Raw genomic sequence first — 15,014 nt, 5'->3', positions numbered from 1 at the left:
AAATTGTATTAGTACATTTGTTATTTACTTCAGTACTGGTTTGATCAGAAGCCATAATCGTTGCTTCAAGGCTTCCATTATCATGCTGATGTTATAAACATCATTTCTGTGGTTATGCAGTCAACTTGAAAGTGAAAGACAGAGAGGCGCTTATCAGTTGTTCTCATTTTCCAGCAGTGTGACCAGTTTTCCTAACACGCTGAGACTGCCTGCATACGTTCCAACACAACAATAATCACCCCTCCTGTTTTCCATAACAAAGTTGACCTTTATCAGAATATTTCCACTCAACTTTGTACTTCAAAAATACTCCTGTTGAATATGAATTAGAGTTGGGTCTCATTTTTATGTACTGGTATAGATTCTTCCAATTATGGAAAATGACCAGTATAAATGACAAACATAAATAAGTTAATAATAAGTGATGACTGTAAAGTTCTGTAAAAATCCATGCAGGGTGTACTCCTGCCTGCCATGGAAGAAAGAAGAACATGAAGACAAAACTGTCCAAAGATGACATCATGATACTCAAGAACATGACACAATACAAAATGCTCACTGGTGGAACTCAGAGAAATCTTGATGGTAAATAAAGAAAGGAATCACACAGCCAAAGTTGAGCTTGTAAAAAATGTGTGTGGGCGTGGGGAAATTGTTGAGATTGTTTGTGTACTATGTCCTCAAGGAGGATCAATGTAAGACAAATTGGAATATGCTATTCTTGACAATTCAATTGTGCAAAAACTGAAACTATTACTAAAACAAGTGTGGTATTTTTAGTCAATTTGTCTAGCATGTTAGAATGTAAGATCATTTTCACTGACTGAGCAAGGTTAATTATTTTTCCAAAAGGCCAAAAAGAGAAAATTAACTAAAAAGAAGCTTGCAAGAAAAAAAAATCACGTAACAAGGGAGTCTACCATGTGAATTTTGGGGCAGAGTAACTGGTTTATTATGAGAAAATACATGAATCCATTCACATTATCCATAGCAGCCGTATGAAATGAGTTAATAAAAACTGGCCCTCATACCAACTGGCGAATAATCACAGGGGATTCCAACAAAGATTCTACACCTTTGAACTACCAGCCAAACGGCTGCCAGTGCACATCATAGAAGCTCCTTTCAAAAGGGGGCAAAGCTGGTATATTAGCCAAGCAAGGAAATTCAAAGATGTCTGGGTTTCCGCTACTTGTAATGGATCGATGCTAGTTTTCATACAATGTCACCCACGTCATAAATGTCACTTTGTAGATGTTGGGTGACATCTGTCATTCGCTCTTGCACCTCAGCAGGCAGAGGCACAGCCACACATGGATAATGCAACTTTCATCTTTATTATTACGATAACGGATAAACTCACTCAGCGCTAACATGCCTTTATCTATAATAAAAGTTATCCAGTCTGTAATAACGGCTACTGATGTAGAAAAAAAAGTTAACTATTTCATGGCTGTGCTTTGCATTATGAACGCCACTATAGAAATGTATGTTTTCTACATGTTTGTTTGTCAGAGACATTTGATTTACAATTTACATTTCACAATTTCACAATTGGAAAATGTAGCCGTTTCTGAACCCTTTTTCATATGTGGCTTTGACTTCGGTTGCATTGTCTTTTGAATAATCATTTTCACTCTATCATCACACATGATGGATACTGTATTAAATCTGAATAGGTAACACACATTTTTTTGACAAAGACTGCCCATCAACTGTTACAGTATGTTAATTCAACTGAAACTGACAAAACAGCCAAGCGTCGCCGCCTGGTTTCAGGTGTGCAACCCTGGAACTAGTCCAACCTGTGCCACCAGATGGAGAAGTCTTGGAGAAGAGCCCCACAGCCTTAAATGTAGTTTAAAAATATAGAGTCTGTTTAAACAGCTGATCCGTGCTGTTACTCAGTGTTTCAATCATTTGTGACGATAAAACTACTTTGTTTGCAAGGGACAGTTATTGTGGAGGATTTAATGATATATGATGTCAGGAAAAATATATTTTTTGATGATACTAAAATGTGGCCAGACTTCTATGTCATAAATACTGTACAAAAATGTAACATTTGTTGAAATTGTTAAACTCCGATGTAACATTCATTCATTCATTCATTCATTTTCTACCGCTTAGCCTCATGAGGGTCGCGGGCATGCTGGAGCCTATCCCAGCTGTCTTTGGGCAAGAGGCGGGGTACACCCTGGACTGGTCGCCAGCCAATACAGGGCACATATAGACAAACAACCATTCACACTCACATTCATACCTATGGACAATTTGGAGTCGCCAATTAATCGAGAATGTTTTTGGAATGCACGGGGAGAACATGCAAACTCCACACAGAGATGGCCGAGGGTGGAACTGAACTCGGGTCTCCTAGCTGTGTGGCCTGTATGCTAACCTCTCTTCCACCGTGCAGCACCCAATGTAATATATTTATGTTTTTTTTTAATCACAAATTCTGCCTTTGTCAAAAGCGCACATATGAAAATGTGTATAAATCCCATAGTTTCAAATTTCTGTGAATTCGGCTTCAAAAGGCGTTGTAAAACTGCCCCTTTTGATGTCACGGAGGGGCGGAGTTCCTTATATGGACATGTCTGTAAACCAGACAGACTCTGCCTCTTCCGCCCTTCCCCAACCTCTACTCCTGTTTACTTGCTAGCAAAGCCACATTTGCTTACAAGTCCTAAAGATGCCACCATCAGGCACCTTCAAGTAGCTGAAGTTCCTGATTCCCTACCAGCAAAAGAAATACATTTTAATCTGTTAACGGCATTTCACACTGTGTCTGTTTTGTGAAAGTATGGACTAGCGGACAAACTTTCCAAAGTTACTTGGTTGTGTGTACTGAGCAAGCAGTAAGTAACAATTTATCAGTGTCCTAACTGTGTTTTGTGTAAGTCATGGAGCAAAAGCGCTTGCACTGTCAGAATTTGGGTATAAGATCCGATGTGTGCCAAAACTCAACATGCATCACAGTCTAAGAATGAAACTCATAAACTCATAAACTGTGCAGTACAGCTCTTGTATTAAATCTCATAAGCAAGTGTTGTGGCCAGTCATTATAAGTAATATTGGTACTTTAAATGTGTACTGTAAATATTGAATTTATCTGGGGGACAAGTACCAGATGAATCATGTGGAAACAAATAAAAGGAGTCGTTAGTGTGAAACGTCTTTCTAAAAGTGAATGCAAACCCAGGAGTCCGACACAAAAGTGTACATGTGTGTCATGGGAGCTACTTTGTGTATGGATTGTTGTGTTCACAGGTTGCCAGGTAGCGAGGACCCCTGGAGAGCTCCCTTCGCAGAACATTTTCTAATGTGGCAAAGACATGTATCCCCGAGCACGCACACACAGAGAGATATTTGTACAGTACACACTTTATGAGACGCCCTATAGGATAAGACAACTGCCCCCTGTGTATTGCATTTGCTTGCTTAGCCCCTCACACTGTAAAACAAGCTCCTCACACATCAGCATTATGGCATCAGTCCTTAACACATGTGGGCATCAGAGCTGAACAGCTCAATGTATTAACATGTTTTCTTCTTAGCACACTAAGAATACAATGGAGGCCAAGGCTTTGTCAGTCAAGGAATGCTGCTGGATGTCAGAGGAGTGCCACCTAGTGGAGGAGCTGCATGGAGACTCTCGCAGAGACAGCCTGTGTCTGCCTAACATCTTCAAGTTCAAGAAAGTAAAGCCTTTTAGCAGGACTCAGATGGGTCCGGCTTACCAGGTGTACTACACGGCCCGAGAGCTTCTTCTGGAGGTGCTGGACAGAGGAGCCATGCGGGAGCTGATGAGAAGAGGTGCTACGCTGAAGTTTTCACACACTCAGAGCAAAGAGCAAGGCATTGACCTATCTGAGGAGGAGTATGCTGAGATGCTAACTTGCTTCTCCATCATTCTGCAGGACGGTCTTTCTGTTGGAGAGTGTGAGTTAAGCCTCAAATTAGAAGGATGGAAGTGGGTCCTCAAGAGAAACTGCTTCCACAGCAGCCTTTTGTATTTGAGCCGACTAGAAGATGAAGACAAGCTGGATACTTTGTCTGCCTTCTGTAACCATGTGACTAAGCGTTACCAGGCGTTATATACACCTGGTGGGAACCTGGCTGTGAAGAAATACAAACTTTGTTACCAGCAGGGGCCCTGTTCTCTTCATCTCGCCATCCTTTGTGACATAGGCTCAGGCTTCATCTGTAACATGCACTTGTATGTTCCTGAACATCTCCGCAGACGCAGTAGGAAACCTGTAGTTTTGCAAGTGGTGGAGCACCTGCTTAGACCTTTTTACGGCCACTGCCATCATCTGTGGTTGGACACCTCCGCCTGGATGGAGGGCAAGCTTGTTGACATTTTCTTGGACTCAGGAGTCAAGATACAGTTTTATCAACCCAAGAAAAGGAAGACGATGGAGTTATGTTCATTTCCACAGAACACCTCCAGCCTTCAATGTGCCACTGAGGACCAACTATCCCTACTTGCAGCTCATCTCCAAGGCTGGACAGGACCAGCTCTTCTTTATTCAGTATCTAACCTGAGAGGATCACAAGCTGACATGCTCCTTCTCGGCCTCTGGGTGACGATACACACCATCTACATAAACACTTTTGTGCTACACACCCTGCAGAGCTCGTGCAGGCAGGTCCAGTTGACACAGTTCACCAGAACTCTGGCTTCTCAGCTGGCTTTAGACCATGGCGCCGGAGTGCCTGTCCTGCCTCAGCTCAACAGCACATCATACAAAGCGATGGCAAGTCTGACAAATCACCACAAGGAAAGGTTGGTTTATTTCTCTTTAAAGGGACCTATTATTTTCATTTTTCGGCTACTTTGTATTGCCTCAAGGCACGCCCACTCTGCTGTGGTTGGTCACACTCCCGAGTGCATAGAAAGATTTCAGCTTTGTGCCGCTAACTTATAGGAGTTCAATTTATCTTTTTAAAATGGCCGCTTTTAACACACAACCATATGTGTTGCATCCTGAATCCGATGCCTTTTAAAACAGAGCATTTTGGACCATCCCAAACTTCTTTTATGACGTACATCCAAATGTGCAAACCTCATTATCTGAAACTTTGGCAAAGTTTAAAACGATAATACAACATTCTAACTATATTTATAGTGGAAAAAGGTTTAAAAAAACAAAATTTTATAGGAATATATGCATAAAACAATTCTAAATTCAAAGAAATGAAAGGGATAAATTAACGCTTTGAGGTATTATTCCCTTCATTGAAGACATGCTTGTTCACAAAGACACAACATTTATTCCTCTCTGTCATTTGTATGTATTTATAAGCATTTTCAATTGTTTTCTGTATGTGTGACAATAAAATCATGCCTTGAGTTAACATGGAACAACTTTCTGGAACAAATTAACTGGTCAAGTTACGAGTCAGACCTTCTGGAACAAATTAATAAGGCTAACCAAAATTCCCAAGTAGTTATAGAACATACCTGTAAAATAGTTATCAGCTGTGCTTATATTTGGCTAAGAAATATTATTATATATTTGGCAAACTGGTAGAGGATTAGCATTATCATTGTTAATATATTATTATCATTATAATTATATATTGGCGATGCTAGCTTATTAGCTACTTCAGAAAGCTAACAGCTAATAGTCACACACCATCAAACTAGCTTGCTTGAGCTAACTTTTTTGACTGACAGACACAATTTCAAGGTTAATTGCAGACAGTATGAAACATATATGCTTTAAAGCTTCGGATAATAACTTTCGTCATAACTTTACCTTTCAATGACTTGACTGAACGGCTTCACTGCCAAGAGTGGTTTGCTGCGGTTCTTTCTTGAGGTGGGCGATACCGCAAATTTTGGTATCTGAGACCAAGTTAATACTGTACAATACTGGAAAGGTGTTGCCAATACCGATACTGATTATAGTTTTCTATATTTTTGAATTCTTTTGTTAATCATGACATTTTCTAAGAGAGTACCTAGTTCAAATCTTTTCTTCTTACTCCGATAGAAAAAACACAAAAAGCAGTGTTGTGACGGGAAATCGACTGAGCTCTTCAGCAGCCAGATATCAAGGATGGGATCGACCAGGTGTGTGTGGATTGGACAACACTGGGAACTTCTGCTACTTGAACGCTGTGTTACAGTGTGTTTGTTCCACGGTGCCCCTTGTGGAGCACCTCCTGCATCAGGACACCCGCAAAGAGCTGGCACGGTGAGAAAACCCCCCTACTGGTAGTGACTGTTTGTTTAAAATGTAGTGGGACAAAGACTACAGTACTCCCATACATTGTGATGTGCTTCTTTAGTTCCTAATCATCTTTCAACTAGAGAAAATTGCACTGAAAATACAAGGTATTCATGATGCATATACAGTATTTTCTTTATACACGACAGACGTATTTCTTTACACACAAAAACACTTAAAGGATTACAAGAAAAGTTAAGTATATTGATTCAATCGCTGATTTGTATATAAATCTATGAGTAACCAAGCTGGTGAAGATTACTTATAGTTGGAAAAGAGGAAAACAGCGCCATCTAGTGAGACGAAGCCACTTATTCTATGTCTGTGCAGGGCCAAGTGTCAGGTGACCCAGGTGTTTGTACGCCTCTTGGAGCAGATGTGGCTGGGGAGGAGCTCCAGCTGTGCCCCAGTGGAGGCCAGGACAGTGCTGTGCTCCATCCTGCCCCAATTCAACAACCATTCCCAACAGGATGCCCAAGAGCTCCTGCTCCTCCTCTTCAACAAGCTCCATGACGACTTGAAAAAGGTTCGATTCTTTTCATCGTATCTTCTCAAATAGTTCACTTTGGTGACTTTAGTGTGCTTTTAAAAGGTTGGGAGGTGTAAGATCCGCTTCTCCAAGCAGCAGTTCAGGCGAGACCAAAACTATGCTTCTATACTGGGGGAGTCCACCATTGTGACCAAGTTGTTTGAAGGCCAGCTGAGCTACATGACGGTGTGCATGGAGTGTGACCATCAAGCCCACAGCATGCAGACGTTCACGGTGCTCTCCTTACCCATTCCCACACACACCAGCAAGTGCTCCATTCAGGTACCTTGAGCTTTGGTGTTCTGTCCATACTACTGTCCAAAATGTTTTGGTAAGATTCAAGGGGAAATAACAGGTCTCATACCCATCTTGTGCAGGACTGCTTGTCTCTGTTCTTTGAGAAAACTCTCCTGACAGGGGCAGAGAAGATGCTTTGTTCAGCCTGTGAGCTGAGGAGAGAAACTGCAGTTCTCACTTGTTTGGACAAACCCCCAGAAATCCTCATGCTGCACCTGAAACGGTTGGTAGGAAAGTGACTAAGTGCTTGTACGTGGTTGCATCTCAGTTGGACTCATTGCTGTGTTCTGCAGGTTTGGTTGTAAAGGAAAGAACCAAGTGAAACTGAGGACGAATGTCGTCTTCTCCATGAAACTTGATCTTGGCTTTTTTCTGTCCAGCTCAGCACAGAACACCTCATATTCTTCCTATCGTCTCTATGCGGTTGTGGTAAGTGCGCCATATCTTTTTGTTTTGTGTGCTGGGGGACATTGAAGTAAAACTCCTCTGTCTGCAGAACCATGCGGGTCAACTGAACATGGGTCACTACACAGCTCTGTGCCACAGCACCCTGACCCAAACGTGGCACTGTTTTGATGACTCTGCAGTTCGAGAAATCCCAGACAGCCATGTGCAATCGGCAGACGCCTACATCCTGCTTTACAGCCGCAAACCATTTCGTAAACCAAAGATTCTGGGACTTTAAAAAGGTCATACTGATATACACAGAGGAATTATTTCCTAACTTTGCATCTCTCTAATGGCACCATTTCTACAATCACAACCACAAATTCAAATCAGTTTTAATAAATAGGCATATAAGTTGTTTGACTTTAATATATTTGTTATACTGAAAGATTTGAAAGCATTGAGAAATCAACATTTACAAGAAAATAAAGATGTTTGAGTCTCATGCTAGGCGAGAAAAGTGATCGAATGAGCAAGTGAAATGCCTGCACTTCCCCTTTCTGGTCCATTTCACCAAACTTTGTGCTTGTGTTTAGTTCAGTTAATGCTGACCTAATGAATCATGTCAATGTTAGTCTCATATGTGATCAGTACTGAAGACAGAATTAGATCAAACAGATACATGTTCATTTCACAATCTAGAGATTTGATATTTGATTAAAATTAGCCCAATTTTTTAAACACCTTAATTTTCCTTTTGTTAACAATGTCAATATGGCTTCAAACTAACATAAGAACAGAATTTTCTGTCGTTGGCTGGATAAAAGTTCAGAAGAGATCTCTAAATCTGCACCAATTTAAAGCATTCCACATTGAGTATTGATTGATAAGCTATTGTGTTCTACATACCTCTACTGATTGCATATTATGTAAGTGTAACAATGTAATTAACATGAACACACAACCATCACAGTTCCCGCCGATCCTTCAATATTATGCAAATGTGAATACTCATACTCAGTCTGTTTCCATAGCATTAAAGAGGACCTATTGTGCTAATCAGCAGCTCTTCTGAGAGCCCGCTCGAGTAGTGTTGCATGATTCACAGTTTCAAAATGATCCCTATTTCTCTTGCACTGTCTGGCACTTTATGTATGCCTGTCAGGTTCAAAGTTCTTAAGGCTAGTGTCCTCTGATTGGCCAACTTGTCTCAGCACCAGCCTATCACGAACCTGTTGTACATGATCTAGAAAATATGGAAAATCATGATAGGTCCTCTTTAACGATGCAAGACATTAGGCAGCTAGCAAGTGTAGCACCTAATGCAACGACCATGGTGTGATTAATATGGCTGCTACGGTCAACAACAACAAAAATTGGTCAAGTAACAAATAAAAATGTACTCAAATATTTACATTTTGAAAAGTGCAACATCAGCATTGTTAAGTATGTATACGCCATGTACTGTAGGTGTTAGCAAGATGTTCACACACTTCTGCAATCCAGCCATTCATGTTAACTGCAACAAGTGAGAAGCTTGGAAGCAGTTCTCTGCCCTACAATGAATCCACACAGGGTGGAGTCAGGATGACATATTTGTAGCCTCTAGACCGGAAATATGAGCAGTAGGCATGTTGTCACAGCTATAGGGTCCTCTAGTGGCGGAAGCATTGCACAACGTGCCTGTGCACCTTTCTCCAGACAGATACCTCAGCCATCAGATCCATGATGGGACATCATGAGCCCCCAACTGTGGCTTTCTTGAAGAAAAAGACAACCATCTCAGTTGGTGTCGCATGGTCTTCAGGTTCAGAAGCTCCATCACAGGGTGGAATAAAACAAAATGTAGGCAGCAGAAGACTTGACAGAAGAGGTGGAGATTTCTGACACCTCATGATCATCGAACTTGTACCAGCGCTGCTTGAAGGCATTCTTACAGTAGGCAGTGTAATGGCCACCATCCAAACCTCCGTAATGGTTCTGGAAAATGAAACAACAAAGAAATAAGTGCATGCAAACATGTATACACATTGTTCCCCAACAGATTTATTTGAGATCTACTCACAGAAACGCTAAACAGGTTATATCTCTTCAGGTTCTGCTTAGGTCCGATGACATACTGGGATAAGTCCAGAGTGTCTAAAGGGAAATCTACAGAGGTCTGCAGCTTCTGTTTCCATCGACCCTCGTAGGAGAAGCTGTAAGGATAACAAGGAATGTGAAGAAAAAACACACAGCAGAGGTCCAAGTTGAAAGTTCAGTGCATGATGATGACGACATCATCAAATGTAAAACGTCAAGACCCGGTATTTAATCTCAGTCAAAACTATTTCAAGTTAACAAAAGAGACATGTCACTACAGACCGCTTCAGGTGCACCAGGAGAAGTGGGGGGACCTTCCAGATCTCCAGTTTCTTTGTAGAATCTCTGTGCGCTTTGCAGTGCCGACAGAAGACCTTGTTGTTATCAGTCAGTCTCTCCTCCTTGGAGAACATCCTCAGACAATCCTGGGATGCAGAGAGCAATACATTTTCTAATGTTTATTTACTTCACTTGAAACTTCTTTTCTCAATACTATAACGGATTGAAATTTAAGCTGAAGGATCAAGAAATATTTCCTTGTTGGGGAAAAAACGAAAAAAAGTCTCTTGATGACTACAGTCAATGCGTACAGAGCACAAATGTAAATGCACAAATGTAACTAACCTGCAGGGAGCACTTGCTGGTGGAGGCCAGAGACAGAGAAAGGTACATGAAGGTCTCAAAGGTTCGAGACTTGCGGTGGCAAGTCTGACACTGCACAGTGGACTTGAACTGGCCCTGGAAGAGTGCCACGATGATGGACTCGTTCAGCAGCTTGTGTTTGTTCCAGGCCAGATCTGCTGCCATCTGATCATCCAGGTGGTCATTTTCCTCCTCTTTGTACCGCTTCCTGTTGTCCGCCTGACAACACAGACAAAACACACAGAGTGTTAGTAAACATATACTGCGCCGCCATTTTGCAAACCCCTAAAAACTGCAGCAGGCAGATTTAAACTCAACTAAAAAAAGTGCTGAATATTGCTTACATTTTTTTTTAATTCAATATATGCTTGTATTTTAGCCATAAGTATATATATTTCAGGATCACTAACATGCAGCCATGTTAACATTTGATAATATTGAATGAGGCTACAGTCCGCTTTATTTCTCATATGGTACACCGTATCTTGCAAGGTTTCCACTGAAAAGTGTCCCAAACTATCTGACCATTGCACTACTTTGTCTCAGAAAGCGGTTGCGGTAGTATGGCTTTGATTGTGTCCACTGATTGATAGAGAGCATTGTTACTTTATGAGTTACATTACAAGAACGGAATGGAAAGAAAAGAAAAGTAAAAGCACCAAAATGATCGTTATATATTATATGGCTCTACCTTATTGAGGTCCTCATGGAGTCCATCCATGAGAAAGAGCAGCAACTCCTGAGAGTCTTGCTGGTCGTAACCAGCAAACTGATCATTGATCTTTCCTATGGTGGTCTTAAAGTCCCGTGGACTGATGCACTTGTACAGACCAGCCCACAGCGCCTTCATGATCACACCAAATTCCTCTGCCACTTCACCTTTATGGCCAAGAATGTTAGACCTGTCAGAACACAAAAACAGGAAGGAAAAATGCTGATTAACATGTCTTGATTAATATTATAGTCAACCCCTAATATGTCTGCTGTGAATGGTATGTGCATGTAGATGTACTCACCGATTTATGTCTTCCAGGTAATAATTGTTGTTGAAGTACTCCGCCATGGCTGGAGTGTTACACAGACACTGCAAGATGGAGTTCATGTAGCAAGTGTTGCCAAGATTACGAAGGCCAGTTAAACTTGAACCTAGGCCTCCAAATGTTGGATTCAGGCTGCGAATTTTGGCAGCTGAGGGTCGTGCAAGTTCCACTTTAGAATAGACTTTAGCACTGGATGGTCTGAAGAAACAACACAAAAACAATATTAAAAGGACAAAAAAACTACAAGTATACAATTATTCCACAAAAGAAGCATATTGTTTTCCTTCACTTTAAAATGTACATAGAGTCAATAAGGTGGGACCTTATAATTATTCGGTCATCTTTCAGGTCTTTTCAGGGCTCGCTAGGTAAACAATGGAATACTTTGATGCATGGCCTCCCTGAATACTTCAGATTTTTTCCTGAACGCTTTTCAACTTTTAGCTAAATCTTTGTCTCATTTTACCTCAAGTATCGCTGCACACATTCATAAGAGATGTTAAGATTCAAGGAGTTTATTGTCATATGCATAATAGAAACAGCGGTGTGTAGGTCAGTATTTAAATTCTTATTTTGTGTGTTAATCCCTTTAATCACCTTCCTCATCACACAAATGCATATTACCTGGAAATGGTCTAATCCACAACGACAATAATTTTTGGCACGGCATTTATAGGTATTGGTGCATTCTTTGTAGAACTTGGAATCTTCAGCAAAATATGTCAACAGTGCTCTGACACAAAATCTGACACTACCTTCTTACCATTTTATGTCTAGCGGAATGGAGAATAGCCAAACGCTTGTGTGCCTTACTTGGTTTCTCTGTTGATGGTCGGTATGGCGGCAGCGGGAGTTGGGGCAGAAGTCTTCTTCTGGGCTTCCTCTCTCAGGTCCTGGCTAATGTCTGGAGAAGAGTAGGATCGCTTTAATTTGGACTGTTCCCGCTCCTGCTCTTTCTCCACATTGGATGGTGGCACAGCTGGTCGCGGTGGTTTCTGCTCCACAGCTGGTGGTGTCGGAACAGTGACCTCAGGCGGGTACAGGTGGACGCGGTTTGTTGGGGAATGGTAATATCGGAAGGTTCCGGTAACAGTGTCAAGGAACTACATGAGAAAAGACGTGACTATTAAGCACTTAGAAATAAATTAGGTACATTAAAAAAATGGATTTGAAAGTTTTTGTACTGCATACTAAATAGTGTCACATGGTACCTTCATCCAACCATCTGGCAGGCCTGGCACACTTCTTCCCATTTCTTCACTTCTTGCTCTCGTCAGTGGCTCTCTCTGTGGAATAAAAACACTTGTCAACTTTACTTTATAGTGGAGAATGCAATTTAGTTGTTACTCTTTTGTGTGACCCTCTCAGAACAGCGATAACCAGTATTTATGCAGTATATACTCTGTAAAATCTGTGTTTACATTTTGAATCACACATTAATGTGTAATTTCCGATTAAGAACTGATGCTTATGATTTATTATTGTGAAAATACATATTTTCAAGAAACGGTATATACAGTATGGAGCTGTATTGCTATTTCATTCATTCAATTAAAATAAAATGAAATATGAATAAAAATGAAATAAAACTATTAGCGCCTAACACTCACAATCAGGAGTGTGTCTGAACGCCTCACAGCATGAGGAGATGGGAGTAGGAGACTGAGTGTAAATCTATTCAATGCTCTGTGTGCATCATATCAACAAATAAGTTTGAATGGCTATTTTGGGCATTAAGAGTGTTTCATCTTGAAGATTTCATTTATATTGATGTTCCAGTTGATCCCTGCACAGCGCAGCGGTGAAAACCTGTCACTGTGAGCACACAATGCTGAGCTAGCTTTAGCTAAGAATGATGCATTCAGGTGCATCCCGAAGATGTGATGTGAAGAGCAACTGACCTTTATTTCACTGACGACATGGTTGTGAGAAGGCGCGTCTAGAGACATACTCTTTGTTGGTGCGTCAGAGTTTTGCTCTCTTCCCCTGTCTTTGTCTTCCCACACCTGGTTCTCTTTATCCTCCTCTTCCTCCGCCTTCTGTCTCTCCAGTCTCTTTTTCTCTTGATGTCTATTCTCTTCCTCTTCCTTCTTTTTCTTATCAAGCGCTTCCTTTTCAAGCCTCTCTTTCAGCTCCTTGTCCCGCCTCTCCTCCTCTTGTTGATGCTCCTGAACGCGTTTCTCCTGTTCTTGCCTGGCTTTCTCCTTGGATGCCACCACCTCAGAGTGCATCCGACTTTCATCTTCTTCAGACAAAGAAATGTTGAAGGCTGGTTTGGCTGAGCGGTCAGGAACATTTGGCATGTTCTTGCTGGAGTCTTTGTCGGGCCCATTTAAGCTCTTAGGCTCCTCTGAGAAGCGGATTGAGGGCTTCTTTGTGCGGTCAAACTGTGACAGGAAGATAAAATGATAACATGAGTCGGGCAAGTTCAACAATCAAGTCCAGTTGGGAGTTGTTCACTTATGTACATCTCCAACTCAAAGGTTGGAAAAGACCAATCATACCTGTGGTGCGGCCTTGGATGTGGCAGAAGGTTGGCTGGATGTCAAAGGTCCTTTCTTGCTTAGTTCCACCACAGAATTTAAGCGAGAAAAGTCAACTCTGTCTGGTAGTCTTTCTGCAGCTACAGGAGCTGTAGTTGTGGGCGCTTTGGTTGGAGCAACTCCATTCACTAGTAAGGGAGCGGTGGGTTCTTTTGGCTCTGGTTCTGGCTGAGGTGGAGTAGGAGACTTTGGTTCCTCAAGAGATGGGTAACTAAAGTTTACTGTTAAAAACATAACATTAATCAACCTTAAGACAATTATTGCACATGTTTAAACTACACTCTATGAAACCTGGGTAAAAACTGGACTAACAAACATGTAGTAAATCTCATTACTTAAATTCTCACGATAAGGGTTCACTATTAAGTTAGTACATTGTGAACAATGTTTATTTTTTTTATGCCAAAGCATCAGTTTGGCTGATGATACTCACACTGAGGCAGGGTGTTGGTAATGATTTCTCGAGGAGGGCGGACTTTAGCATTGGTTGTGTACATTGGGTAAAACAACAGCCAGTTCTCATAGCCTCCTTCCAACACCAGTGGCTCACTCCTCAAGATGGTTATACTGTCCCACTGTAGTGTCAGAATTATTCAGGATTAAATTAGACCACAGATGGTTGGTCACATCTTAAATTGACAACGTAATTACCTTGTACAGAGCATCTTTAAGGCTCCGCAATGTAGTGCCCAGTGTAAGATCCGTAACAGAGTTAAACCAGTCTAACAGGACTAAATAATCCACAGATCCACGCCTTTTCCACTGTTCTTTGGACACCTCTGGAAGCTTTTCTTCAATCTGATTCACAGTGATCCTGAAAAATCAATCAAACTCAATTTAGATTCAAATACAGGAGACAAAATGGAGAGGATAAAATAACATACAATATAATGCACCATTTTTGTATTTGCTGTATCATATTTGCCTCAACATATGAGAAATAATAACAGTCTCAATTGACAGGAACTAAATTCAAGCTATTTATTTTCTATATGCGCCTCCTCTCACATACCCTGGACTGATGGCTTCCTCAGGCACACTGATGCAGGCCTGTGATGGAACTTGAATGTGAGACTCCTCAAAGTCTCTCTGGTTCCGTGCATCCATGACAATTAAAGTAATCATCTGGTCTGTCATCATGTGGAAAAGTTTCTCCGCTGTGATGCCCCCACGCGTCACTGCTGCAATAACAGGTACTGTAAGGTCATTGAAGTGACACATGGCAGAAGAATGTCAACAATCTGGAATGGCCACA

At 41.3% G+C, this 15,014-nt stretch overlaps 2 protein-coding genes and 1 long non-coding RNA gene across 5 annotated transcripts in view; 1 reads left to right on the top strand and 2 right to left on the bottom strand.

Moving 5' to 3' along the window:
• LOC131139226 (uncharacterized) overlaps nucleotides 1-6,190 on the bottom strand; it is an 18,877-nt gene extending 12,687 nt beyond the window's left edge. Inside the window, exon 1 of the long non-coding RNA XR_009132204.1 lies at nucleotides 5,766-6,190. This is a non-coding gene — a long non-coding RNA (uncharacterized LOC131139226). The remainder of the gene's footprint in view (nucleotides 1-5,765) is intronic.
• Nucleotides 4,680-8,783, top strand: LOC131139225 (putative ubiquitin carboxyl-terminal hydrolase 50). Its single transcript, XM_058088607.1, has 7 exons — nucleotides 4,680-4,789; nucleotides 6,003-6,206; nucleotides 6,570-6,765; nucleotides 6,832-7,050; nucleotides 7,146-7,288; nucleotides 7,359-7,494; nucleotides 7,562-8,783. The coding sequence occupies exons 1-7, from the start codon at nucleotides 4,758-4,760 to the stop codon at nucleotides 7,748-7,750; spliced, it is 1,119 nt and encodes a 372-aa protein (XP_057944590.1). The 5' UTR covers nucleotides 4,680-4,757; the 3' UTR covers nucleotides 7,751-8,783.
• usp8 (ubiquitin specific peptidase 8) overlaps nucleotides 7,838-15,014 on the bottom strand; it is a 9,216-nt gene continuing 2,039 nt past the window's right edge. The window contains exons 7-19 of one of the 3 annotated variants that reach the window (XM_058088597.1): nucleotides 14,772-14,955; nucleotides 14,411-14,573; nucleotides 14,193-14,334; nucleotides 13,721-13,980; nucleotides 13,118-13,603; nucleotides 12,428-12,502; nucleotides 12,030-12,319; nucleotides 11,193-11,414; nucleotides 10,868-11,078; nucleotides 10,159-10,395; nucleotides 9,817-9,959; nucleotides 9,518-9,650; nucleotides 7,838-9,432 (exon numbers count right to left, since the gene is read on the bottom strand). In XM_058088597.1, coding sequence (XP_057944580.1) covers nucleotides 9,274-9,432; nucleotides 9,518-9,650; nucleotides 9,817-9,959; nucleotides 10,159-10,395; nucleotides 10,868-11,078; nucleotides 11,193-11,414; nucleotides 12,030-12,319; nucleotides 12,428-12,502; nucleotides 13,118-13,603; nucleotides 13,721-13,980; nucleotides 14,193-14,334; nucleotides 14,411-14,573; nucleotides 14,772-14,955 — 2,705 coding nt within the window. In that variant the 3' untranslated portion in view covers nucleotides 7,838-9,273. The remainder of the gene's footprint in view (nucleotides 9,433-9,517; nucleotides 9,651-9,816; nucleotides 9,960-10,158; nucleotides 10,396-10,867; nucleotides 11,079-11,192; nucleotides 11,415-12,029; nucleotides 12,320-12,427; nucleotides 12,503-13,117; nucleotides 13,604-13,720; nucleotides 13,981-14,192; nucleotides 14,335-14,410; nucleotides 14,574-14,771; nucleotides 14,956-15,014) is intronic. The other 2 variants (XM_058088599.1, XM_058088598.1) reach the window with 2 other exon arrangements.

This window comes from Doryrhamphus excisus, chromosome 12 (genome assembly GCF_030265055.1).
Source record: "Doryrhamphus excisus isolate RoL2022-K1 chromosome 12, RoL_Dexc_1.0, whole genome shotgun sequence".
Classification (NCBI taxonomy): domain Eukaryota; kingdom Metazoa; phylum Chordata; class Actinopteri; order Syngnathiformes; family Syngnathidae; genus Doryrhamphus; species Doryrhamphus excisus.
Note: the sequence above shows the minus strand (reverse complement) of the source record. Positions and strands in the feature narration are given on the sequence as shown.